The sequence below is a fragment of the Monocercomonoides exilis genome (genome assembly GCF_001643675.1).
Source record: "Monocercomonoides exilis strain PA203 chromosome Unknown scaffold28-1221067, whole genome shotgun sequence".
Lineage (NCBI taxonomy): Eukaryota > Preaxostyla > Oxymonadida > Polymastigidae > Monocercomonoides > Monocercomonoides exilis.
In genome coordinates, this window is record NW_027150573.1 from 248753 (window position 1) to 274713 (window position 25961).

The 25961-nt window shown below is 37.9% G+C and overlaps 7 protein-coding genes across 7 annotated transcripts; 2 read left to right on the plus strand and 5 right to left on the minus strand.

Moving 5' to 3' along the window:
• Window positions 1-3: 3 nt before the first annotated feature.
• On the minus strand, window positions 4-5537 carry MONOS_2657 (uncharacterized protein). Its single transcript, XM_067872592.1, has 4 exons — window positions 4736-5537; window positions 4557-4669; window positions 1913-4495; window positions 4-1830 (listed from the first exon to the last, which is right to left on the minus strand). The coding sequence occupies exons 1-4, from the start codon at window positions 5059-5061 to the stop codon at window positions 257-259; spliced, it is 4596 nt and encodes a 1531-aa protein (XP_067725594.1). The 5' UTR covers window positions 5062-5537; the 3' UTR covers window positions 4-256.
• Window positions 5127-6994, plus strand: MONOS_2656 (CDP-diacylglycerol---serine O-phosphatidyltransferase). The gene is made up of 5 exons (XM_067872591.1): window positions 5127-5299; window positions 5357-5464; window positions 5521-5587; window positions 5646-6361; window positions 6471-6994. Exons 1-5 carry the CDS (start codon window positions 5140-5142, stop codon window positions 6671-6673), a joined length of 1254 nt encoding a protein of 417 aa, XP_067725595.1. The 5' UTR covers window positions 5127-5139; the 3' UTR covers window positions 6674-6994.
• Window positions 6864-8526, minus strand: MONOS_2655 (putative TAP42-like family). Its single transcript, XM_067872590.1, has 2 exons — window positions 7426-8526; window positions 6864-7361 (listed from the first exon to the last, which is right to left on the minus strand). Exons 1-2 carry the CDS (start codon window positions 8508-8510, stop codon window positions 7226-7228), a joined length of 1221 nt encoding a protein of 406 aa, XP_067725596.1. The 5' UTR covers window positions 8511-8526; the 3' UTR covers window positions 6864-7225.
• Window positions 8527-10655: 2129 nt separating this feature from the next.
• MONOS_2654 (uncharacterized protein) lies at window positions 10656-11819 on the plus strand (the record flags this gene model as incomplete). The annotated part of the gene is made up of 2 exons (XM_067872589.1): window positions 10656-10818; window positions 11182-11819. 2 exons carry the CDS (start codon window positions 10656-10658, stop codon window positions 11817-11819), a joined length of 801 nt encoding a protein of 266 aa, XP_067725597.1.
• A 1262-nt stretch (window positions 11820-13081) lies between these two features.
• Window positions 13082-13615, minus strand: MONOS_2653 (uncharacterized protein; the record flags this gene model as incomplete). Its single annotated transcript, XM_067872588.1, has 1 exon — window positions 13082-13615. One exon carries the CDS (start codon window positions 13613-13615, stop codon window positions 13082-13084), a length of 534 nt encoding a protein of 177 aa, XP_067725598.1.
• Window positions 13616-17512: 3897 nt separating this feature from the next.
• On the minus strand, window positions 17513-18548 carry MONOS_2652c1 (uncharacterized protein; the record flags this gene model as incomplete). The annotated part of the gene is made up of 3 exons (XM_067872586.1): window positions 17513-17684; window positions 17765-18111; window positions 18405-18548. 3 exons carry the CDS (start codon window positions 18546-18548, stop codon window positions 17513-17515), a joined length of 663 nt encoding a protein of 220 aa, XP_067725599.1.
• A 775-nt stretch (window positions 18549-19323) lies between these two features.
• MONOS_2650 (uncharacterized protein) lies at window positions 19324-21066 on the minus strand (the record flags this gene model as incomplete). The annotated part of the gene is made up of 1 exon (XM_067872584.1): window positions 19324-21066. One exon carries the CDS (start codon window positions 21064-21066, stop codon window positions 19324-19326), a length of 1743 nt encoding a protein of 580 aa, XP_067725600.1.
• Between the last annotated feature and the right edge of the window lie 4895 nt (window positions 21067-25961).

Consider the following 25961-nt stretch of genomic DNA (forward strand, 5'->3'; position numbering starts at 1 on the left):
AAATCTTATCTCATTTGTATTATTTGCCCACAAAAAAATTAAGAAATGAGAAAGTGTTCATACAAAAATCGATAGTAAAGATAAAAGATTCATAAAAACATTAAAGAAACGAAAATCTCACATGAAAAGAAAACGGAGATTTCAATTTTTTAAAAGGAAAGTTATGTCACATTAGTCTAAGATTTACCGAAAGAGTGATCCTGAATAGATCAGATGAAATAAAGCACATGAGAGTGTGTATGTGTGAAATGGTAGTTTAATCATAATATCTGAACGATATCTCTTCAGCACCATCGGTCAGTCCCTTTCGCGTTGTTGCATCGTCGATGCTCTTCCACTGTGTCTTCCTCTTCTTTTTCTTCCTTCGAAATGCCTGTGAATACAAATAGCATGCAACTGCTCCAAACAGCAGCAGAATAAAGAAAGGCACCACCAACCCCACCATAAGCACATTGATGTGTCTATCACCAGCATTATTCTGGTGCAGTATGGTCAGTCGGAGCGTCTCGCCAGCCCACACTCGGCCGCCGTCGCAGGATATGTCCATAAAGAAGTACAGAGGTGCATCATCGCCCAGATTCAGCACATTCATTACTTGTGGTGTGAGCAAATAGAACTGGTATCGGCTGGTTGCCTCAGTTGGCACTGCTTCAAGTGTGAAGTTTTTCTCTTTTGGATTTGCATCTTCGTCGTTAGAATCCTTCGGGCGCGTTAAGCGAAGGATCGGATTGAACGGTGTTATGCCTCGTCCTTCAATCTTCATCTGCGGAAGAAGAGGATAGTCTTCCACATTCACTTCCCGGACGCTGCTCTGCAGAGATGTTGGGGCAGGATACTGGCACGGATAAACATCACTCAAACCTTTCGTAAAGGAATTGCATATATCATCGCATAGGAGATTTGGAATACCATCATTTGCCATGTAATTAGATTGAATCTCTTTGAATTGATCAGAACTTTGTGACATTTTATATTTGCTATCTCTTTCGTTGAATAAAAGTGAACCACTGTTGGACATTTGATTAGAAGTTGTACTGAAGAAGTTCTTCTGATCGACCCGAAGATAACTGTCTGTGCAAACAGCATCCATTGGCGACGTTTTTGTGAGATAGCGATGCTGGTTGTCGTAAAAGTTGGATTCCTTTACATGGACATATCCTCCGTTTTCAACGTGAATGGCACCGTCCATGTTTGTACCGAAATAGCAGCTAGAAAGCCTCATAATTAAAGTCTCTGAAGGAACTACAGCCGATGATTGTGACGCAGAATTATCTGATTGAATAGAAGAAGGAGAAGAAATTGAAGTTGGGGATGACGATAAGGTTGATGATGATGAATAGGAGGTTGCCTGCTGAGTGGTGACTGCAGGAAGGGGGGAAGGCCCGTGGAAAAAGATGCCTCCGCCGCACGGTACAGTACGCCACAATTGCGAACTGCTGTTGCTTTGCCCTTCTCCGCCGCACAAATTGCCTCCAAACATCGTGTCAAGCGCATTGAACCGATAAAGCGACGAGTCATCATCACCTGGAGCCCTATCCGAATATGTGCTTCTCAACCTGTTTTCTGCCAGATAGGAATTCACTCGATCGGAAAAAGTTGTTTTGTTTTGTCTGTGTATTTGCATTCCATCCTCGTTTGTTGCAGGTGCTGGCTCTCTGTTGACGTACAATGCACCGCCTTGCTTGGTAGCGCTGTTCATGTTGAAACGGCACTGAGAGAGTGACACATTGAAATGATCATCATTTCCTTTCCCAAGCGACGCATAGAAGCCTCCTCCACACAAAGCTGAGCAGCTTGTGAAATAAACTTCTTTCAAATAAGTCAAGTGATCTGAGGTAGAATATAATGGAGAAACAGAGTAAATAATGATATAAAAACATAATTGAAAAAAAAGTTATATATAAATGCAAACATATTGATGGAATGTCATTCTTTGCTTTGCTTGCAGCCGAATTCTGATTCCCTGATCCAATTTGGAAATACATTCCTCCGCCGAATCCTTTTTCTGCTACGCAGTTGGACAATGTCACATGATCCATCATCATCTCTACTTTGTCCATCGAGTTGTCGTTCACAATCGACGGAAGCGCAACCACAATAGCTCCTCCGTTCCCATTCAGACTGGTGCATCTGTAGAACGTGCAGGTCAGAATGTCCAGCTGATACAGCTGGCTGGTCGATGGTCTTGTGGCATCGAAGTAGAACGCACCCCCGCTGCCGCTGATGGTGATGTCCCCAGCTGTCATGTAGGAGAGAATGGCCCAGTCAGTCTGCGCACAGCTGATCATCCCGCCGTGTGCAGCATCCGTCGTACACTTCATGAACGAAAGGTAGTTGTCAACGGTGCCTGACATCTTTGCCCCGGTGCAGTTGACCACTGTGATGGCAGACATGTTGACAGGCTTGCCGTCGATGCTGCTCAGTTTGATGTCGGAAATGGTACCTTTAATCAGATCAAATGCTTTGTTGAATTGGACGACGCTGTTAGGCTTACCACGGTTATCAAGTGACTGTTTTTGAATGTTTCTATTGCGTTCGTTCATTTGCTCTGTTTCGTTCACTTTGCAAGACACATAAAAGCAAGCACCATCGACGACTGCATACACTTCATTCACTTTGGCCGATTCGATTCGAACAGGCCGCAGAAAATATCCTCCTCCACCTCTTCCCTTTGAGGTGCAATTAGAAAGTTTCAGCGTTGTGAGGTCGATGTTTATCTTGGACTCCACCACGTGCTTCTGCTCGGGATCATCCATATCGTAGTCAAGCAACGCCAGCCCGCCTCCATCTGCCTCTGAAACCGAGTTCCGGATGTCCAAGTCAGACTCGCTGTTGAGCACCTTCACCGTCGCGTCCACAGCCAGTGCTGATCCTTTCGTAGACACCACGTGGTCAATACGAATGCCTGTCAAAGACGCCTCGTTGACGTGGCTCAGTCTGAGTGAAGAAGATCGTCCGCTTGACTTCCAGTTGTTGATGTAGCTTCGAGACACGTCTCGGTCTGGATACGTCGACGAGTCCCAGTTCACAATAACTGTGCCAATGTGCTTGAGACTGAACACAGCAGCTGTTGAAACAGCTTCGTTGTCGATGTCTTCTGCAAGATAATTAGGAAATTTGTTTTGCTGATTGGGATTCGAATATTTTTCAATCAGCCTCCATCTGCTCCAAAAGGAGGCAGCTTCTTTTCCGATGCATTCAACATAGTAGTGCGTGTACTTAAAGTCCACATTGCTCGTTCCCTGCTGCGGCTCATCTGCACCATAAGGTGCTTCCCAGCATATGCACCTTCCTTCCTCTTCTGCATCGCACTGACTCATCGACACATCAAAAAGGAACACATTCTCCACGCCTTCCCCGAAGAATATTCCGCCTCCTTTCTTTTTCGCCTCTGCGTTTTGTATCCAGATGTGAGAAATATTCACCTCCTTCGTTTTGTCCACAAACAAACCAGCGCCGTTTCCAGATGAATAGAAAGAAGACACAATGCCAGAGACTTCCGCCTCTTCGTCCCATGAAAATTGTGCCTTGCTGGAATTTGACAGCACAATAAGCGATCCCGATGCGACAGACCCGCCTCCGTCGCAGTTGAGGGAGACCACATTCAGCTCTGCAACAGAAAGAACAGATAAGCAGTGGCCTATCTGGGGAGGAAGTGTTAGAGCTGTTAGTGTGAAAGAAATAGAAGATGTTATGGGTGTTGTGGTTTTTAAATGAGATGGAGAAGTGTGTGTTTGACAGTGAAATGGCAGAGATTCTGTTGAAGTGACAGAATGGAATTGATGAAGTGAATCGCTCGATGAAGAAGGAGATAAAGAGGAAGACGACTGAATTGAATAATCTTTTATCAATGTTGAAAGGGCTGATGAACTGTCCATATTCAGCAGTAATTGCGCTGATGCGCCTGAAGAGTACTTCATTTCAGAATTGATAACTTTAATGCGCGTTTGCGGCAATCCGCCTGAGACGCTTCCCTGAACAGCACAACAGCTTCTGCTTTCTCCGCATTTGAGACAGCTCAGCTTTGTGCCTTCGATTGTAATGTCGCTTGCACCGGTGATAACAACAGTCGACTGTGCATACTCTTCCGCGGTTGGCTCTGCAGCATCTTTGCTGCTGTATTCGACATCATTTGATGAATGCTGCAACCCACTTTCTTGCCCAAGAAAGGAGTTTATGATAGAAAAAGTACTACAATTTTCTCCTCTAACAACGCAGCCGCTATTTCTTTTAACGTTAATACCATCGAGCACAACTGTCGAACAGTCAGAAAAAATACCAAATGCAGCGTTTATGATATAAGTGGGTGAAGCAGTGTCAGGTTCAGAGTTCAAAGAATCTGATATTGTTTTTATTGAAGAAAAAATCGTAGTAGATGCTGAGATGTGTGAGAAAAACTCATTAGACCCATGTGACGGATCAGAAAAAGATTTATCTGGGATAAAATTCAGTAAATCAACCGAGCAGTCAACAAACGTTAGAGGAGAGATGTTTTCTATTATTATATTTGAGAGGGGAAATATCTTTTTAATTCAAAATATTGTGGAAAATCATACCTGTGGAATCTATGTTTTTAAAAGTTAGGTTTGTAAGTGTTAATGATTTGCATTTTTCGAAAGAAAATACCCCTTTTTTAACATTTTTAAAGGTTAGATCTGAAACAGTGAAACTAACATAAAAAGCAATTCAATTTTTTGATGAAAAAGCAAATATTTCTTTGAAAATAGAGAAATACCTTATGGAGTTTGCAAAATTGAAAAGTGGGTCCAGATTCGATGAATTTGAACAAATTGTCACATTCTTGTTTTTCCCCTTAAAAGAAACACTATTCGAATAAGTGGTAAAATGCACAGAAGTGCTGATGATTTCTATGTCTGGAATAATATATATTGCAACATTTGATTCTGCATGGTCGAAGGCATATGTTAAAGTCTTGCATTTTTTTCCTTCGTCACCTTGAAGGCATAAAGAATTGTCTTCCCCAATTTTTGGATCAACTAAAATGTTTTTACCAAAAGTTGTGAATAAAACAAGTAATATAACGGAAAATAAAATCATCATAAAAAATCAAAAAAAATTGTAATATTTTGATCGGAATTTGAATGTATTAATGTTACTTTTGGATCACACAAATTTAAAATGGAATCTAGTGCTGATCGGCGCTCAAAAGAAAGGTCTTCTTCAGCCTTGATTGAACGTGAAGAAAGGTCTCCGTCTCCTTCATCTTCACCAGACTTCGAAGATTTCTCAAAACCAAAGAAAGAGAACTTTTTATGGAAGTACAGAATGGTGATACCAAGTTTGTGATTAATTTTATCTTCAATCGCATTTGACATGCACTATTTTTATTATGAAGATGGCTTAACGATGGGAAATGCGTTGAGTGGGGTGTTTGCAGGATATTGTGCTGTTCATCACAAACCAATGTGGTGCTCGTTTTTAGTTGTTCTTGGATTTATATTTGGTACGTATAAGCATCTTTTTATGTTTTTATTTATTGTTTTGGCGGAATTTTTGCAGATGCATTTGATGGACCAGCTGCGCGCCATTTGAAATGTAGCGGAGATTTTGGCATGTTCATGGACAGGTAACTTTTTTATTTTTATATTGTAACATAATCATTATTTGATACTTTTTGATAATAGTCTTGCAGATGTAACAACATTTGGCGTTGCACCAACTCTTGCATTGCTTTCATATTTTGAAGAAACAACAGCTGGCATCGGAATTGTTCTTGGTGTTGTACATTTCACTTGCACTGTTGTAAGATTGGCGAAGTTTATGACAGAAGATGGTCCACCTGGAGTATTCCGCGGAATGCCATGCCCATTTGCAGGTGTTTTCAATGCGGCTGTTTGCGCAGCTGGTTTGGATAAAAAGTGGATCATTGTTGGCTCACTGATTCATTCATTCTATATGATTGACTGGGATACCTTGTATATCAAGCCATTCTCTGTAAATGGAAAATTGAAGCTGTCATTTGTGTGGTTCCTCCACTTTTTGGCCCTGTTTTTGGCGTCCAACAGAACACCATTTTCTCATATGCTGCTTGCCCTTATTCCAGTGTGCTACGGAACAATCCCTGTGCTGGTACGCTTGTACAGATGGATGTTCAAACACGCGAAATCGCCTGGCGAATTTGATTATGTGATGACGGTGGGTGTGTATGATATGTTCCATCGTGGTCATCTGGAACTGTTCTCGCACATGGCTGTCATGGGAAGGAACGTGTATGTTGCCGTTCACGACGAAAAGAGCGTGTATCAGAACAAGAAAGTGCGTGTGACTGACTCGCTCGAAAAGAGAATGAATAACGTCAGCAAATTGAGAAGGGTAAAGAAAGTGTTCCCTGTTTATACTGGTTTGCTTATTTGTCTGTTTTTTTTGAAATAATAATTATTATTTATGAATGAAATTGTTGAATTTTAAATCTTAAACTTACTTTGATGATTTTCTTTTCGCTTTATCAGCTGATCCAACTCCGGCTATTAAAGAGATGCTGGATGCAGTTCCTAAGGGTCAGAGCGTTGCTTATATGCGCGGTGATGATTGGATTGAATTCCCCGGGAAGCCGTATCTGGTTGAACATAACATACCAATCATCTACCATCACTACACGGAGGGCGTTTCGTCTTCTCTTCTCAGACTCGCCCGCCAACGTCATACAATTTAATTGTCAGTGTTTCTTTTTTTGTTCCTTTGTTCTTTTCGTTTTGTTGTTGTGCAAATTCCTTTCCCTTCAGTTGTCTTTTGTGTGGTTTATTCCAACAAAAGACGTTTTTTAGAGTCTTTTTATTCTCTTTTTAAAATCATTTTCAAATAGAATGCTTCACTCGTTTTGATACATATGGTATTTTTTAAAAGGAAATGTATTTAATATCATTGAGATTTTTATATGCTTTTAGAAAGCCTCAAAAGAAGCAAATAGTTTTCATCTTTCGAAAATAAGTTGCCCTTTAATGATGAATATAATAGAAGAGTATTTCTAAGAAAATATCTTTCTCTTTTTATAATCTATAATTCAATTCTTTCAGGTTGGAAATCAGTCTTTTCCAGCTTCTTTTTGTTGAATGGAAATTTGCTTTGCGTAAGCTGAATGTATTGGCAAACTTCTTTTTCAATAAATAGCGTGTTGTAGCACATTTCCCAATTAATCGCATTTTATCTCTATTCCGTGTGTTGTAAAAAATAAATAAAATAGTCAATTTGCGAATCCTTCTGCATCTCAACCTAATTTATTCCCGAAACCAGTTGGATGATCGTCCTTCCATTCATCCATCTCCATCTGAGATTGTCTCTTCTCGTCAGAGTCCTCATTGCTATCATAGCCTTCTTCTTCTTCTTCTTCTTCTTCTTCTTTCCTGGAAAAAATTCAATTTAAATTTGATATTTTTTGGAATCAATTGATTGCAAATGAATTCACACCTTTTTGACTTTAGCTGCAAACTTTCTTTAGATATTCTTTCAAACTGCCTTTCTGCTTCCATTTGTTGCTCTTGCTCAAGAGAGTAAGTCCAAGTTTTGACAGGCTTAAAAACATTTTCCATCCTTTCAGCTCTTGTTGCCAAAAATGGTGACAAAGATGATGTGTTGCTCAGAATTTTCCCAGTCGTCCATTGTCCGTGGTTAGATTGCTGAGAATAGCATGGAGCAGCAATACTTGAGTGTTTAACACAACTCAAATCTTCTTGTATTGTAATGTTGCTTTTTCCAAGCGAGGAGGATAGTTTTGTTCCACTTTGTGTTTTCCTTGAACAATTTCTTATGGATGCTTCTGATAATTCAGTTGAACTCTTCTCTCTTACTTCCAAAAGGTTTAGCTCTCGTGAAATATTACAAAGTTCTGTAAGAGCAGAAAGTGCAAATAAATGCAGTTGCAAAATGTTCAATTTTCGTAACTCATTCTCGTCTGAAAAGCTAAGATCAAGATCATCATCAGCGTTTGCTTTGTTGTGCTTCATTAATTCGGAGATCTGTTTTTCAAGTGTCTTTTCTTCTCCCATTTTTTCGAGTGCCACATCCCTGGATGATGTGATGTGCATGAAATTTCCTTTTTGAATTTCAGAAAATGCATTCTTTAACAGCAAATTACTTTCAAATTGAGAATAACTGTTGAGAATTAATAGAAATGTTTTATAATAATGTTGTGCTTCTATCAGAACATTCTTTCGCGTGTGTAGTTTAAATGTGGTTCTTGACACAAGGAATCCTTGTAAAAATGGAATTGAAAGAAGGCGAATATCCATTGATGAAACTTCAGATAATTCAAGGGTTTCACGAAGAGTATGGTACAGCCCCAAGGACTCCGTTAAAGTGTTGCATCGTTCAAGTATGTTCAATGCAGTTTTTATTTCAAAGTCACTAGCAGAATGTGATTTTACTTTTTGATATATCCGAAAGGATCTCGCAAAAAGACAGCCCAGTGGTACTTCATGAGCTTCATCCGTTATGTCATGCTTTAACGAACATTCTTCAATTTTTGAATCATCTTCGTGATTCAATAAGCTCATAAATCATGAACAAATATATATTATAATGGTTCAATAATATTTCACAAAAAAACACAATTATTCTAAATTATATCTCTTTACAAAAGCCTCATGATGAACTGAATTTTAATTTGGTTTTATTTGTGGTTTGAATTATGTGAAAAAGTCAAAATTTTTATTTTGCACAGAAATATTCAATAAATCACATCATAATTCTATTTATAGTTAGTGCAAATCATGGCGGACACTTTCCATAACTGTGGACAGTAAACATGTGTTACATGCTGACATTTGACGGGCCAAAAAATTCAACTGACTGACATTGAGCTCAAAAAGAGTTTTTTTAAATATTTCGCATTTTCATTTATAATGATCAATTTTTTTCAAAAATAAATTAATAATTCATAATTATTATTAATAATAATATAAACATTTTGTGAATTATTAGTATTGACTATTTTATGGGTTTCTGACACCGAAGTCTATTTCGGATTTTTATGATCTACTGACTGTCAGTGAAGTCAGTGACATTCAGTGTCAAAATGGAAAATATATGTGATGGAATTAAAACCAAACTTGTTGATGAGTTGAAAATTTCATTATCAAATTCATTATTGGTTGTTTTTTTTATCCAATTATTTTTTCGATTTTTTGTTGTATAATTTTTTTCAGGCTAGAGCCTTTGAAGACAATGTTAAACAGTTAAAGGAAGCGAATGCACAGTTCATAAATATTTCTAAGCATTGTGAAACAAAATTTGGAACAGGTTTTGCTTTTCTTATTATTTATTTATTTATGATTAACAAATGAATTGAAACAAAATTACTTTGAGTTTACGAGAATCCAGTGAAAAAAAACAATTTCATTTCAAAAATAGCGTTCGAAAATTTCAACAATAATCTGTGGATTACATTTGTGAAAGTTGAAAAAGACGGAACACCGAAGAAAGATTTTCACCGATATTATCTTTGTCCAGTTTGCAAAGATGGAATCAGCTGTGGAATATGCGGAAGAAAAAGCAGTCCTTCAATTATGAATCACAAATGCGAATTACTAAAAACTGACTTTATTACAACTCTATTAAGACAAGCTGCGAGCAAAAATTATTCAATTACTCAACAAAACAATCACATATCTCCATCAATACCTATTCACGAGACGTTAGAAACACAATTTGTTTCGATGATCACAAAATGCAATATTTCGTTTTTATCCGCTTCATCAAAAGAATCAAATGAATTTTATTCATCTCTTATTCGAGCTGGGCAAGCCTATCCTACAGTAAATACAAAATCTGTTTTCCCATATTTAACAAGGAGAAAGGTTTCATATTTAGTTTTGAAAGAAAAAGCAAAAGTGGAAAAGGAACGAAAAACAAAAATTACGAATTGTGGATTATGTGTAATGGTTGATGGTGCATCTGTAGCTCATAAACAGTGCACAGTTGTAACTGTTTGTCAATTATCTTTATTATCAACACCTTTTTTTTGGGGAATTTTTCCTCCATGTTACAAAACAGATGATTATTTGGTTTTATTTCAAAAATTCACAAAAGATTTTTCTTCTTTTAATTCTATTATAAGAAGTTTTTGCACAGATGGGTTGGCGGCACAAAGAAAAGCTATAAATCTTTTTATTCAACAAAGTTTAACTGGATCTTCCTCTTCTCAAGCGACTCCAACAATAGAACCTGTTTTTATTTACTGCTGCAACCATTTGACGAACTTAGTAATTTCATCATCATTCAGCAAAATAAAGTTTCTTTCGAAAATAAAATATTCTATTTTGGAATTTTCGGAAAGATCCCATACAAAAACATACAGATCAATTCTGAAGAAGGCCGTTCCTGCTTTTGCTGCAACAAGATGGCACAGCTTGTTCCAAATATGCTCGTTTGTAAGAAAAAAGTTTGACGTGATCGGAAAAGAAAAGCTGTTGGAATTGGATGAGCTGATTAATATTATGAAAACAGAAGTCATTCTTCATCCATTGTACAAGCTGCACTTGTTTTTTGAGAATGATCATACAAAACTGTGGCAAGTTTTTCCAGCTCTAATTCAATCAGTGACATTTCTAATAAGTTTATCAAAACATAGCTTATTCAAAGATTTGGAATTTCACAATGCGATTACAAACATTCTTGTTTTATTACATAATTATTTTTTCATGGGAACTTATGGTCAAATAATTCCTTTAGCGTTTTCTTTAACTCCCATTGGAATGCAATTGTACAGACTCAAAATGTTCACTCAAAACTTTATTAATGCTTCAAATTACCAAGAAAAAGATAAGGAGAAAAATCATACGGAGAATTTAACAATAACAGTAAGTCTGGATGGTGCTTCTGAATTACATTCTCTATCTTCAGATGCTTCAGACTTTTCTTCTCAAAATTTTGCCTCATTGCAATTATCTCAAAAAGTTTCGACAAACACGCAAAAAGCATATTTATCAACAAACTCTGTATTGAATACCGAGGCTCAGTTGTCAGCTTTGTCGCATTTGCAAAATCAAGATAATCATGTTTATAATCATTGTTTAACAATTGACGGGTTTTTCCAAGCAAAGAATAATATTACATCAAGAGAATCGGAATTAATCAATAAAGAGTGTATAGCAAGTATTTTCAATTTGATACAGAAAATTGAAAATGATCAATTTGTTTTTTCTATCGAGAATAATATTATTTTAGGAGAAGAAGAAGCAGAAAGCGATTCAGAAGACGATGAACTTGGATTACTTCTGGCAGAAGAACTTGCCTCTGATGATATGTTCGAATTTGGATCTTCACGAAATTTTGAATCAGAAACAATTGCGAATGAAACTTCTGATAGAACGGCAGTGCTTTCCTCCTCTTCCTCCTCCTCTTCGTCGTCGTCTTCGTCTTCTTCTTCGTCTTCTTCTTCATCGGCCTCTGCCTCAGTCTCTGCTTCATCTTCGTCCTCTTCCTCATCCTTGCTATCGCCAGCTTCATCTTCATCTTCTTCAAATTGTCAACTTTCATGTTTCAACAGCTCTTTCTCGCAAGAGATTAACTCCGAAGTTTCCTCGACATTAACATTTAACGATACAAGTGAGCCACATTCGATTGATTTAGAACTAAGAAATTCATCTTGTGCTTTCGAAGACAATTCTGACGAAAATGATGATGAACAAGAAATGGATATCAGCGTGCATGATGAAAATGAAGTTGAACTTCTTTTCTCGACAAGAAAGATTGAATTGTGCAATGAATTATCTTTTGAAAAAGAAATGAAAATATTGAAGAACATAGAAAATTACTTAACAGCCGATTGGTATTCACGATTATTTGAAGCTTTCTCGATGTAAACAAGAAAATCAATTCGACACCTGGAAGAAAAATACATAAATGGATGCTTATTAATTTTTCAAAGGTTTTTGAAATCAAGCCCAGAAAGTGTGATTGAAAAAGACTCAGAAGTTTTTTACAGGGCATTTTCCTCCTACGGAGATCTGCAAATGGTTTTCTCAGGACTCTGCTTGACTCTGATTTGTTCTCCTTGCAGCGAAGCAAGTTGCGAACGAATCATATCCAAAATGAGATTCATTCTCGGTGATAAACGTTTTCCAATAAGCATTCAGACGCTGGATGCTCTCCTTCGAATATAAAGCTTCTCTTTTTTTAATTTAAACAAAACAAAAAAAAATCCAAATATTTTCATTCTATGAAATACTTTTAACTTGATTATTCATTTCATCAATTATTCCTGAAACAATACACAAACATTTGGAAATGAAGTTTGTATTTTTTTTCATAATAATCTTTAATTAATCATATATAAATGAAAAAAAGTTGTTCTTTTGAAAAATTGCAAAGATAGTGCATTAGATGAAGAAGGTTGAATCAACGAATACAACAACTTAAATGAGTTCACAAATTCATAAACTCTCTTTTTGGTTTTATTTTCCTTATGTTACTATTTTTCTCACATCAAATTATTTCCTTTTTGATAGAATAAATCCTTTGAAAAACTGAACATATTCTGGTTAACTCGCAGGGTTCATCTATAAAGTCGATGCTTGCATCATTTTTCTTTTCTTTTCCATATCAAGATCTTTTTCCAGACCTTCGTTCTCTATTTCCTCTTCTCTTATTTCATTCTCTTTTATAATTTTCTTCTTTTTTCTTTATTCCGTTTCTCTCCTTCTCCTGTTCCTCTCTCTCACTCTCTTATGTCATATTCGTTGTTAAGTTACACTCTTTCCCTTTTCAACTTTCACATATTCATTCAAAATCTGTGCGGAAGTGTTAGTTGGGGATTTGTGCTTAAAGGAAATGCAATTGAAAGCGTCAGTCAGATTTGTGAGAAGAATAGACGATGATAAAGAAGAAGAAGAAGAGGAGGAGGAGAAGGAGAAGGAGAAAAAGAAAAAGAAAAAGAAAAAGAAGAGGAAGAAGAAGAAGAGAAAGATGAAGAAGATGATGATAATTAGGAGGAGGAGGAGGAGGCAAAAGAATATGACAAAGGAGAAAACGAAGAAGCGAGTGAGGTACCAACAATACCCAAGAGCGATGATGTGCGGGGTGTATGGTGATACAACAGCTGGACAGATTCTCCGTCTTTGACATTCTACTTCCTCCCAAAAAACAAGGAAACAGTGTTAGCCTGCGAGAAAGTGAAGAAATCATCTTTCTCTTTCTTCTTCTTCGCCTTTGGAGAAGCGATGAGGACTGCCGACTGGAACACCTTTTTGATGAAGCGGAGAGAAGATGACAAGGAAGATTTTTTGCCTGGGCATTGCGGAGGACGAGGAAATTCCCTGAGGAAAGAGGAGGAAGCGACTGAGGCGCCTTCGTATGTTCCGTGGGAGGGAAACGAAGAAGGTGGAGAAGGAAGAGGAAAAGAAGTGGATGAAGAAGGCTTGGAGTTGTCAGTAGATGGCACAAGAGAGGAAGGCGATCCTTCGATGTGAGGAAGCGATTCTCCAAATGTGACAGTTTTGGTGAATCCTTTTCTGATTGTGCTGTCTGTTGAAGAGACGGAAGAAGCAGAAGAAGAAGATAGAGCAGAATGTGTTATGATGGCGAGGTGAAGAAGCGACGAAGAAAGAGAACTTGTTGACTGTGAAGTGGAAAAAGAAGAAGAAGGCAGGAAAGGCAGCATGAAAGGAAGAAGCAGAGAAATAGGCAGTGTTGAGGAAAGTGACTGTGTGGGAGAGGGCAAGCGGAAGAGCAGTGGTCAACGCTGTTCCAAATCGGAGTAAGGGGTGGAAGATGAGGCAGAGATAAAGGAAGCAGAAGCAGAAGTTGAAGGGGAAGGGAAAGAGATTGACTTATCAGAAGACATGCCGGAAATAGTGGATTTAGCAGAGTATTTTAGCGGAGAGATTGGAGAAACAGAAGAAGGATAAAGAGACAAGGGAGAGAAAGTTGGTGAAGGAAAGGTGGAATGAACAGCCTTGTCGGGTATGGAGTCGGAGGCGGTTGGAGCTGTAGCTGTTGCAACAGAAGCAGAAGCAGAAGCAGAAGCTGCAGCAAAAGCAGTTGATGTTGAGTTTGTTGCTGCTGCTGCTATTGATGTTGATGCAGATGTTGGAGTTGTTGTGTGTTTATCTGACTATTTGCATTGCTTCATATAAACCATTTCGAATGTTTCGGAGTCTGATGATGTTTCGAACGTGTTCTCATTATCAGGAAGCTCCCGGTCAGACATCTCTTCTCCTTCTTCTGATATTTCTTCTTCTTCCTCTTCCTTCTCCTCTTCTTCATTTCTTTCTTTTCTTCCTCTTTTCTCTCATCATTATCTCCATCACCATCATGTCTTGCTTCTTCCTCTTCTTTCTCGTCATCGTTATCAAGCAGAATAACTACTGTTTCCCCCTTTTAACAATCGTGTCATATTTTCCTCCTCCAATTAGTTCAAAATTGAACTGAAAAGAAACTAGTTTTACATATGATATTTCAAAAAGACAGAAGAATAAAAGAACTCTATCACTTAATTGAGAGGTTTACCACTTTTTTCTCCTCATTTTCCTTCTCTCTTCTTTTTCTCCGAAATTCCTGGAAATTGACTCTCGCTTATTCCAAGGAATTCCTCCGAAGTGGGAATTTCTCCATCGGTAGATTCTGTACGCGATGGAGAAATGGTTGCGTAATGTGATGAGAGACAAGTGTTTATGAGCAACTTACAGCCGCTGCTCCAGCCGATGGCGAGTTGTTAAAGAGAAGATGGAGGGAAGAGAAAAGGAAGAAGAGATAGAAGAAGTGGAAGTGGAAGTGGAAGAGGAAGGGGAAGTGGAAGAAGAAGAAGATACAGAAGTTAATGCTGATGATGATTGAGCCTCTCGATCGCAATGGTGACTTTGTGGGACGAATGTGAAGTGGGAGGTATTTTTGCAGTTCCTATGCTGATGGCGATTGGTGGAGTCTGTGTTGTGCGGAGGAGAAGTTGGCAGAATCAGCAGATGCTCAGACAAACATGTGTGTGTTTGGGATTCGGTGATGAACGGCAGCAGATTCTTAGGAGATGGAAGAGAAGGAAAGGCAGGTGAAGCAAATGAGGAAGGAGAAGGAGAAGAAGAAGAAGAAAAATAAAGGAAGGAAAATGAGGAATAAATACAATTATTAAAGATTATCCATCATTGCTTGCTTCAAGTCCATCTGAACTTTTAGGAGATGATAACATTGAAGGTCCTCTTCAACTGAGTGCTTTATAAATGAAATCTGCTCATTGCTTTTGAAAAGTTCTTATCTCTTGAATTTTTTCAAAGTCCATAAAGACAGTCATTTTCCCCTTTGCGTTTATTTTTATCTTCCATCAGGTTTTTCTCTTTTTATTTCACTCCTAACATCTTTTCCTTCTCTTTCTCTTCATTTTCATAAAAATCAAATCGAATAGGCAACATTCATGATAAAAGTTACAGGTTGTGGGTTCGCAATGTTGCATCAACAAACATCAAACTCATTTTTTTCTGAAGAATCAGTGAGAGCAGATATTCATTCATGCATCGCTATGCTAACATTTGCAGACAAGGAGTATTGTCTGAGTTATTAGTCAAGAACAATTCTTCACCATCATGTTTGCTTCAATTTTTTCTCTTCTTCGAAAGATTCTCTGAAGGAATTGGTTGCGACAAATTTATGATAAGTTTTACAATGAGAAAAAAAAGATAACGATAAAGATATAATACTTATAATTGAATTCTTCACTGTTTCAACTCAAATCTCAAACATCACAGGTTTAATAAAATCATCATCTGTTTCTCATATTTTTCATATTCTTTTTATATTGCGAATGCAATTCTTCTTTCACAATTATCCGACTAACTTGAAAATGTTCGATAAAATAAACATCTTTATAGAAGATTAATTAAAAGAAACATACTTTCTCATTCTTTAAGTATTTTTCCTATTTCAATTTAAAGCAAATATATAGATTATTTTTCTGAATCAAGTTAAAATAACAATAGTTCCAATGATGTTAAAATGGAAAAAAAAGTTGTAAAATTAAAAATTCACAACAAATTTAAGAACTGTTCGATTAATCTTTATTCATTGAAACATTAATTGGGTTATACAGTTTTTCACACTTTCATTCTCTTTAACAATTATTATTTTAAATTTGAAATTTAAAAAAAATTCAGATATTGCTATTTCAAATTCAATAAAGAACTTTTTGATTATTAAATTACAAGAATTTCGGAATTTAAAAATTTGAGCGAAATGCATTTGTTCAATGGCACACAAATTCTAAGCTGTCTCGAGGTTAATTCAAATTTGTAAAAAAAACAAACTTTCATGAATGAATCTTCTAATTTGAAGATCAATAAAAAAATACGATAGAAGTATTCACACACTTTTCCAGTGTGTTGATTGCAACGAATTAGCTTTCTAAATATGATACAAAAACAATGTCACATATTTTTTTTTATTGCAAAATGAAAAAACATAAGTTCAGCAATTTTCTGTTTGGATAATAAGAATTTCGATGGGCAGATCGTTTTCAATAGTTTTCCTTCTTCATTTTTTTAAAAATTGTTATTATGAAACTCAAAAATCAATCGTGGCAAATTCGAAAATAAATTTATGGTTCATTCAAGTTATTTAAATTAATCAAAAATTGTCACTCTAAAAAATTATAAATTTAGTATAAATGACAATATTTATTAATATTTGGGTAATTCTTTTTGGGATCATACTTTTTCTGTCAAAATTTTCGGTCTGATTTTTTTCGGTTCGAAAGTTATCAACATATGAAGAATATGAACGGAAAACATCTTAAAATCAATAAAGATAAAATCTCTCGTGAAACTCTTCGAAATCCTTTATTTTTAACTTGAATGGTCGCATTTTATCATAATTTTGAAACATTGACATTTTTTTTTTCATTCATTTTCTATTATTCTTGAATTACAAATGTTATCATGATAATATTTAAAAACATGTCACAAACTTCATTTGGTCGACAATTTTTCAGATTTAAAAAGTTATGTATTTTGATCTCATAAGAATTACAATTGCTGATTTTTGGTGAATTAGAGTTTTTTCTTTTTGATCCATCTTGAAAATAGATGTTTATAAAATTTACAATGAATGTTTCAATTCTTTTTCGAGAAAATTAAATATTAAGATACGTATATAAAATTTTATTCGATCAGAAATTTTCAAATCTCAGAATTGATATCAACGTTTTGTATAAGCTTATTCATCTCACTGAAATTTGAGCAAAAAAAGCATTTTTATAATTGGTTGTTTGTAATTTGTTTTTTCTTAAAAGTTTAATTTATTTTTAGATTTTTTGAATTCGTTTTTTTTGTTGCAATATTCTCAAAAAATATAACTTCTGCATATAACTTTTACAACGATAAGTGAATTTTCAGAGGGAAATATTTCATGTTGTCAATAACAATTTTGAACATTTTTAATTAGACGATGAAGAATATTTAGCCGGAAGGAGTAAGTGAATTGAGTATTTGAAAGAGTTCAAGAATAGTTAAAAAATGAAGTTAAACAAGATGTTGTTATTGAATGGGGTGTATTTGAAGAAGTCATCCAGAAAACATCAAAAAATGTCAAGCGCAACTAGCGTGAGCATCAACCCTCTAGAGTCTCCGTCTTCTGCATTCAACCATCTAGACTCGTTCATCAGCGCTGCCCTACCATCTTTGAAACCTGTTCGAACGAACGGATCGAGTGTGTCGACTTTTTCTTCTTCTCGAACTTTTTGCACTCGGCTGGTGATGTTGTATTCCACACATATGGCAACATCTTTTTTCCTATGGCAAGCTTGCTTCCTCTTTATCACCAGCCACACCTTCTACTTCCACCCTCACCCGGTGCATTCCATCTCGGCTGCAGCACACATGCAGCCCCCGCATCGCCACCAACGCCGGATAGTGCATAAACTCCCGACTCTCCGGGAAACAGAACGCATACGACATCGTCTGCATCCCATACGCACCCGGAACAACGCTCTGTGTCCTCGTCGCACTGCCACTTCGCAGTGCAATCGACCGTCCTGGCACCTGTATCAGCACCTCCACCGACCTCTGCGCTGATGTTTTGTTTGTCGGCGCCACATCGCACACACACACGCCCAGCTAGCATCTTCTCCGACTCCACATACTTCCTCGCCTTCCGCCCTTCCTCATTCATCTCCCACTTTTCGCTCACGTCATACACAAACTCCTACACAACCACCTGCTTCATCTCCACTCGTTTCCCCAAGCCACTCAAGCACAGCACTTGTTTCCTCACTTGTCTCTCTTATTCTCTTTCTCTTTCCTTTTCTCCTTCTCCTTTTTCTTCTCCTTCTATTCCTTCTTTCCCTCTTTCAAATTCCTCCATCTCCTTCACAAACAGCACTGGGGCTGTGTCATGCTCCTAATAGACACACTCGCTCTTCCTCCCCTCATCTCAATCACCTTCTCCACGCAAACAGAGTGCACACAAACATGTGTCAGCGCAGCTGCAAACGCTGCTGATGCTAACGAATCGGTGCATTCAATCACATTCGCTGACACAAAAGGAACAGACCTCCCACACTCACGCGTATCCCTGCCCACCCTCTCCCCGACACATCCACAGATACCGCGCATAGTCCAGGAAGAAATGGTTCCACTCAACCAGTACAGAATGAGATGACGCCACACGATGATATTAATTCTCTCGGTATTCCATCATGTTCTCCACCTGCTGGAACTTCGCAACTGGCTTTTCCTCTTCTTCTTTCCAGGAACAAAGCTCATCATCTCCAAAAGAGTCGCAAGAAACACAAGAAGCAGAAGTGAAGCCATAATGCACATTCTCTGATTCCATCTGCATTCCCATAGGCATCGCCATCTGAGGATTTGATCGAATATCCATAAAGAAAGAGCCACAAAAGTCATTTGCCCGACGAGGCATCGCACCAGCGTTGCTTATCCTCTGCCATGCATTCGACTGCATCTATATTCTCGGCCTCGACCCTAATCCTACCTCTGCCCCTGCCCTAGCCATCCCAACCATCGGCATTGCCATTCTCAATCCAGGCCTCGATCCTTTCTCCATCTGCACCATCTGTTATTTCATCAACATTACACCCCCATTTGCAGACTCAGCATCAGCTTAAGCTAGTCGTTGTTCCGAATGTTTCACACGCCCATTGTGCACATGTCACTCAGCGGTACTTCGTTGAAGACAATCTTCTATATGTCAGGAGTAATCCCTTCTTTTATCTGCGCAAACTCCTTCTGCTTTACCGTTTTCGTCTCCTTCGTAACGCAAACTCAAATCACCTTCACTTCCATCGTTCTGATTCGAGTTTTCATCTTGTGACAAATCCCCTCCTTCGTTGCATGCTCGAGCAAATGCTTCTTTCACACTGCTCTTTCTTCACTTTTCTTCTTCTTCTTCTTCCTCCTCCTCGATCAACCCCAAAACAACTAGTCTCGATTGATGTCCTGTCTCAGACAGCTTCTTCTCTTCTTTCTTGTCTCTCGCTTGCGACTTCAGCTTCTCTTTCACTTTCTCCTCCAGCACAACACACCTCCTCAAACTCCTCTCCAGCAATTCTTCTCCTTCTCTTCTTTCTCCTTCTTTTCCTTCTTCACTTTTCTTCGCCTTCTGCCCCAGCTCCACCAGCCTCGCCAGCACAAACACTTGCTCCACTGCATTCAGCTTCGCAAACAAAGCTGGCTCTGCATATTCCTCAAACAGCTCCACATCTTCCGTGCCCAGCAGATCGTGGTCAACCACCGTCTTCTCCTTTTTGCTCGCCAAACTCGGCCGAACCGCTTTCGCAAAGAATTTTGTCGCCTTTTTGAACAGCAGAATATTCGTTTCCTCACATGCAAATTCGCTGTAACGATCACAAAGCTCTCGGAATTTCTTCTTCTTCTCTTCTCCTTCTTCTTTTTCTTCATCTTCATCCTCATCCTCATTATCATCATCAACCAACTTGTACAGCTCCTCAAACGCATTACACCACGCATCAAATGCTCTCACTTTTGCCTCGTCTCCCTCATTCTTCTTCGCCTTCGCCTTCATCACGCACTTCAGCAGATGAAGAATTCCCCCAAAGCAACTGTAGCTTTCATATGTAGATGTCGACAGATCTTTTATCTTCCGCGTCGCAGCACATTTCGAAAGATATGCTTTCTTCAATGACACTCCTCCTGTCTTCTTCCCATTTGAACTGGCACATTCACATTCACATCTTGATTTTATTTTCTCCTCCTTCTCCTTCTTTTCTTCCTTCTTTTCTTCCTTCTTTTCTTCATCCTTCTCATCGCCTGCATCCCAACATCTGCTTCTCAGCACTTTTTCTGGCAGAATCAGCGCCGAGTGCATCTTCTGCAAAACATGCTTCTTCGGGTCAAACACATTCATCAGCCGCATTTCCCTCAATCGTCCTTCTCCTTCTTCTCCTTCTTCTCCTTCTCTTCCCTCCGTTTTCCTTCTCCCTCCGCACAGACTCAGATCCACCCCCACCACTTTCGCCACCACATGCTCATCGTCTGTCGCCACCACTGTCACAGTGCTCTGCCCCTTCCCTGCAATCACCTCCATCGGGACAACCACACGCCTCCTCTTCCCTTCCCCTGGTGCTTCGTTCAGCACAACTGTCGTCGTCTCCCCCAAAAAGTCGATGTTCTTCCAGTCTGCCAGGCTCCTCCTCCAGTTCCGCACTCCTCCCATTCCCCCTTCCATCGCCCCGTTCATCATCATCTTCTTCCGCTTCCTCGCCATCATGTCTGCCATCATCTCTCCGCTCGCTGCTCCTCCGCAGATTGCATCCCCTGCACATGCGCTCGTCTCCTTCCTCCAAGTCTCCTGCGTCACAACCCCGTGCATCAGCACAGAAGGCGCATCCAGGGTGTTCCCCAGCCGCGCTGCTGCCGTCTGTCTTCGCTGGATGTATTCTTGCTCTGTGCCCATCCTCTTTTCCGACTTGTAGAAGAACCCCGCCACCTTTGCGGTCTGCACCTCTGCCTGCCTCCCCTCTATCAGCCCTGTCAGCTGCATCTCTGTATCAAACGCCCCCGCAAACACACTCCCAAACATATGCACACGCGTCATTGCTGTGCAGTTGCTCAGAATCACCTCCACTTTCCTTGGTTCCGCTCCTTCTCTCATCTGCCTAACTCCCACAATCACAACTGCAGCATCACCTCCTCGTCACCAAATCTTCCGCATACCATTTAGAAGCGATGCGTTGTCATGTCTCACACCGCAATCGATTTCTTCTTTCGATTTTTCGATCATGTTTTCCCCCTTCATTCCATCTTTCTCGTTGTTTTCAACCATCTTCCGTGGCTCATTCAGCGAAATAGACGTCCGCAGCCCCGTCGCCCACTCTAACAGCTCATATTCCCCACAAGGAAAATCAGCCTACAGAATCGCCTTCTCTTCCTTCATCACCATCTTCTCGCTCACATCACGCAGCGGGACAATCCGCTCTATCCCTATCATTTGCGTCAGCGAAACCAGTCTCTTCTCAATCCTCTTCTTCTCATTCTTCGCTCTCTCCTTTTCTTCCTCTTCAATCTTTTCATCTTCACTCCTTTCCTCTTCTCCTTCATCCCATCCCTTTGCATTCCAGCTTTTCCACCACATGCCTCGACTGCAGCGATTGCAACACCAGCCGCGCTATCACCGACGGTAGCAGCGACGGTTCAAATTGATCGCAGATCGATGTGAGCGCATTCACATCTGCCGCTGCAACGATCCGCTTTCTCCCCGACTTCGTGCTCACAAATGCTGCAAGCGATGGAGCCTGACCAACAAACGGAACAGAAAGCATCACATCGTATGCACACGTAACACCTCCATTCAGCACTCCCCGCCGAGCCACAACATATTCCTTGAAGCGTCTGTTGCTCCCTTAATTACGAATTCCTTTGATTTGCATGCGCCCCAGCTTCTTCTGACACAGCAATCCGCATCCGTCTATCGATATCGTCCATCGCTGCTACAGACGTGCATGACGCCACCGCAGACGCATACGAAGAGTTAATTGCAGGCGAAGATGAAGACGATAATTACTTGTCATCTACTTTCGCTTTCTTCTCTTCGCTGCTCTGCCTCCTGAATGGAGAAGAAGATCTACGTTCTGCTTCAGTTGAATAAGACTAAGTCAAAAAAAAAAATAGAATGACAAGAATAATGCTGTGCTGTTTTCCTGAAATAAAAATGTGTAAGAGATGTGAGATAATTTTTTAAAAGTTAACCAACAAACTTCACTTTGGCTTCTTCTATTTTCGCATCAGAAAGTTTAAACAGTTGATGAAATCATTCACCTCAAAATGATGAAACTTCGTTGTACTTTCCTTTTTCTTTTTTTTTTTCTTTTTCTTTCTTTTTTCTTTTTTTGAAATATCATTGCAGATTGTATGACGTCGAACTTTGAATAGTTAATATTCAAAAAATTCCGTTTATATTGATTGCAAAATAAAAGGAGATATAACAGAATGTTTGTATTTGACTGTGTAAACATCAATAAAGTTTGCAAGTGTATATCAGATTTCTTCAGTTCTTTCGAGAAGTGTACAGGATAAACAATCAAATTGACTACTCATGCATATGCCATTTCATTTGTTTTATTGATCGTTCATATTTGTGATTTGTGACTTTTGTGAATATCTCTTTTCAATTGTTTATTTGTTGTTTTAGTATTTTTTAAAAATGCATCCAAAAGATCATAAATCAACATTGAAGCTTATTTTTTTGCGACTATTTTGATATTTAACATGTCCAAAAATTCAATAAGTTTGAAAAGAACAATTAAAAAATCAGTAAACAAGAATAAACCAAATTCTTGCAACAAAACTCTTATCACAAATTGAGAGCAATTCCAACTGAAAACACAATGCTTCACAGAACCCTTTGAGGTTGAATAAATAATTTGAAGTTGGTGCAGCCATTTTAGAATGATTATTTTGATACAGATAGACTGTTGATTGAAAGTTGAAAGGAAGCTGAAACTCAGAAATGAATGATAGTCGAATGGAAGATGAAAGAGTAGCGTGATTGTGGAAGAGTTGTGAAAAAATTATCTGCTGAAGCTCTGCAATTGAGCAATATTGGCATAGGAAGAAACAAGTTTGTTTGAAGATGAGGTTGCAATATGATAGGAGATAAAATTATTTTTTAGATAATTATGAAAGAAAAATGAATTTTGATGAAGGAAAATGTGAGTTGAGTGAAATGGTTGATGAAGAATGCTGATAAGAAGAAGAAGATGATGATGATGATGAAGGAGGAGAAGGAGAAGGAGAAAAAGAAGTGAATGAAGAATTTCGTACATTCATGTTGCTTGGCGAAGAGTAATGATAAGGCAATGAGCCAATTGTTGACGATGATGATGAATGAGAATAACTTGTATTTTCGCTTGTTTCATGCGAAAACTACCAATAATTCGACAGAAATGAATCCAAAGTTTCATTGATAAAAGCATATGTTTTAAAATGGAAAAAGTCGACGTTTTTATCAGATCAAGAAATTGATGGATTGCGATGTATCCAGATCTTCTCGATCATTCTCTTTGGCTTTGCTGTTCACCACTTTCATTTGAACGAACTTTTTTTATGCGTTGCTGTTTCGTTTATCGGTTTAATCGCTTCTTTTTCTTCCTCTTTTTCTCCATTTTTTCTTTATTTTCTTCTGCTATCACATCTTCTTCAACTTTCCCTTAAAAGCATTTCTAAAACATATAAATAGACAGTATCAAAACTTTTTCATATTATTCTTGTGAATACTCGACAAAACTTTCAATTCTCACATATTCCGATTTATGTTCAGCAACTTTGGTCGACTTTTCATCTCGGCATATTACTTCAATTCTTTTATTTTTTTTTTCTCTTCTTCCTCTTTTCCCTCTCTGCTATTATCTCTTTCTCTTCCTTCCTCATTGTTCTTCCCTTCCTGCTTCAGCTGCACTCGTTGGAGTCATATAATGTCGATCATCAAGTTTTGATGTCTCTTGCTTTTTATCATCTGCATAACTGCTTCTAGGCACGTTTCTTCCTAAATATTCATTCTTATCTGTTTGGTGATCTCTCATTCAGCATTGCTCTCACTGAGTGAACTACTTTTAATATTAATTTGTTAGCGCTGTAAGGTTTTTCGAATATTCTCTCTAAAGCCTAAGGAAATTTTTTACTTATAGGATGTCTGGTTGCAGATGAAGTATAAAGAAGCACTAATTCAAAGGAGAGAAAATCATAAATAAGCAAACAAATGAATTTGAATGTGCCTGAAAGCTGTGGATTGATAAGAAAACATTGGATGTATTTTCAGCAATTGATTGAGCAAATATATTCATGTGATTTATTTGTCGAAAATCGTTATATAAAAGCACATCTTTTCAAGAGCCAGTATTTTTTCTATAATTGTTGCTTTTTAAATTGGAATCTCTGCAATTCACTTTTGCAGAATTGAAATGACACAAAAGGGAATAAAAAGGAGAATATGTGAAAATTTGCATTTCTTTAAATAAAAATCGTTTAAAGCAACCAAACCTGGTTTCATTCAAAAGTTGTATCGGTGCAACCTTCCGTTCTGCAGAAACATATTTTTTTCACCTTTCGTTCAACGAATATTTGTCAGGATAAACTAATAATTAAGAAAATTCTCAGTGAAAACGTTTAATAAAATCTAATACTTGAAATTTGAAAAGTGTTCAATATCCATCAATTCAAAAAATACATGTGCTCTTTATTCATTTTCCACACATTGATGTACGTTTTAAAAAGTTAAAATTATTAACAATAAAAGATTTCGCAGATCATCCCATTTGTGGAACTTTGTCATCACAAAGAATAAACTATTTTTTGTTGAGTCATGGAACGAATCAAGTTTTCTCTTTTATCAAACTCGAGGAAAAGCGAAAGATGTAGAGATGTTTGGGAGTTTCTAACAAACAAATCTGCAAATGACTGTGTGGAAATGCTGAAGTACATGTTTTTCCATACAAATACGGGTAAAAAAATATTTCCCCATATTCAAAAAATATTTAACGGTTTGTTATTATTTTTTGTATTTATATTTATATAAGTCAAACTCTTTTTAATTTTTGATTACTGAAGATCGAAATCAATATGTAATTTTGCGATTAGCGTCTGCGTATAATCGAGAAGAAAATCCACATACAAAAGTGACGCTTTTAAAATGTGTTTGCCAGGAATATGCCCTATCGCAATTGATCGATTTGGGCTTCGAATGCTCTCATGGAAGCTATTATCACGCAAAGGACAATAGCTCGTACACATCGTTTGATTTTCAAACTCCGAAAAAGGCTGCTCTTCCCCCCTCAAAACGAAGTTTGATCTAATTCTTTATTGAAAAAAATGTGAAACTGTTCATCTTTAATTTGTTCTTTGTCATATATAAACATTTTTATAGAGATGAGCCCAGAAGATGAAAAAGTTTTCACTGATTTCATAAATGAAAATTCAACCGAATCATCGAAATGCATTTGTAAGTTGTCACAACAAAATAACAGTTTGTCTTCTAATTGGGTTCATTAATTAAAAGTGTTGAAGAATTATCACTTTCAGAATCTTCAATGGAAATAGATGATGATTTTAAAATCATAAACTGCAGTGAAGAAATGGAAGAAGATGAAGATCCTCTATATGATTATTTCACAGAGAACAACACAAGAAGCGAATATTTGCAGACAACAGAAGAATCAAACAATTCAAAAAACAATGAATTCATTCACATGGAGATAGATGATGAAATTTCGCTTTTGGATGTTCAATGTGAAATGGATGAAGAAAGCTGCTTCGAACCGGAAATAAATTTGGATTTATCAGAATTAGCATCACAAATCAATAATGGAGAAAATATGGAGATTGAAAAAAATGAAGAACTGCATTATTCCAACGAAACCAATGAGAATTCGATAAAGAATAGTCAAGGCTCAATTTCTTCTTGCAGCTCAATCATCGAATGCTGTTCACAGAATCATCAGCACGCTGCACAAACTGGAACACTGAGAGAAAACAATACTTATTGTCCGTTACCAA

Excerpts from the sequence above, each read along its gene's own strand:
- MONOS_2657 (XM_067872592.1), bottom strand. The coding sequence starts at position 5,061 with ATGATGATTTTATTTTCCGTTATATTACTTGTTTTATTCACAACTTTT. Across the intron at positions 4,496-4,556 it reads TAAAAACATAGATTCCACAG|AAAACATCTCTCCTCTAACG; the intron begins GTATGATTTTCC and ends ATATAATAATAG. Across the intron at positions 1,831-1,912 it reads GAATGACATTCCATCAATAT|ATCACTTGACTTATTTGAAA; the intron begins GTTTGCATTTAT and ends ATTCTACCTCAG.
- MONOS_2656 (XM_067872591.1), top strand. The coding sequence starts at position 5,140 with ATGGAATCTAGTGCTGATCGGCGCTCAAAAGAAAGGTCTTCTTCAGCC. Across the intron at positions 5,300-5,356 it reads GTACAGAATGGTGATACCAA|ATGGCTTAACGATGGGAAAT; the intron begins GTTTGTGATTAA and ends TTTATTATGAAG. Across the intron at positions 6,362-6,470 it reads AGTGTTCCCTGTTTATACTG|CTGATCCAACTCCGGCTATT; the intron begins GTTTGCTTATTT and ends TCGCTTTATCAG.
- MONOS_2655 (XM_067872590.1), bottom strand. The coding sequence starts at position 8,510 with ATGAGCTTATTGAATCACGAAGATGATTCAAAAATTGAAGAATGTTCG. Across the intron at positions 7,362-7,425 it reads TTGCAGCTAAAGTCAAAAAG|GAAAGAAGAAGAAGAAGAAG; the intron begins GTGTGAATTCAT and ends AATTTTTTCCAG.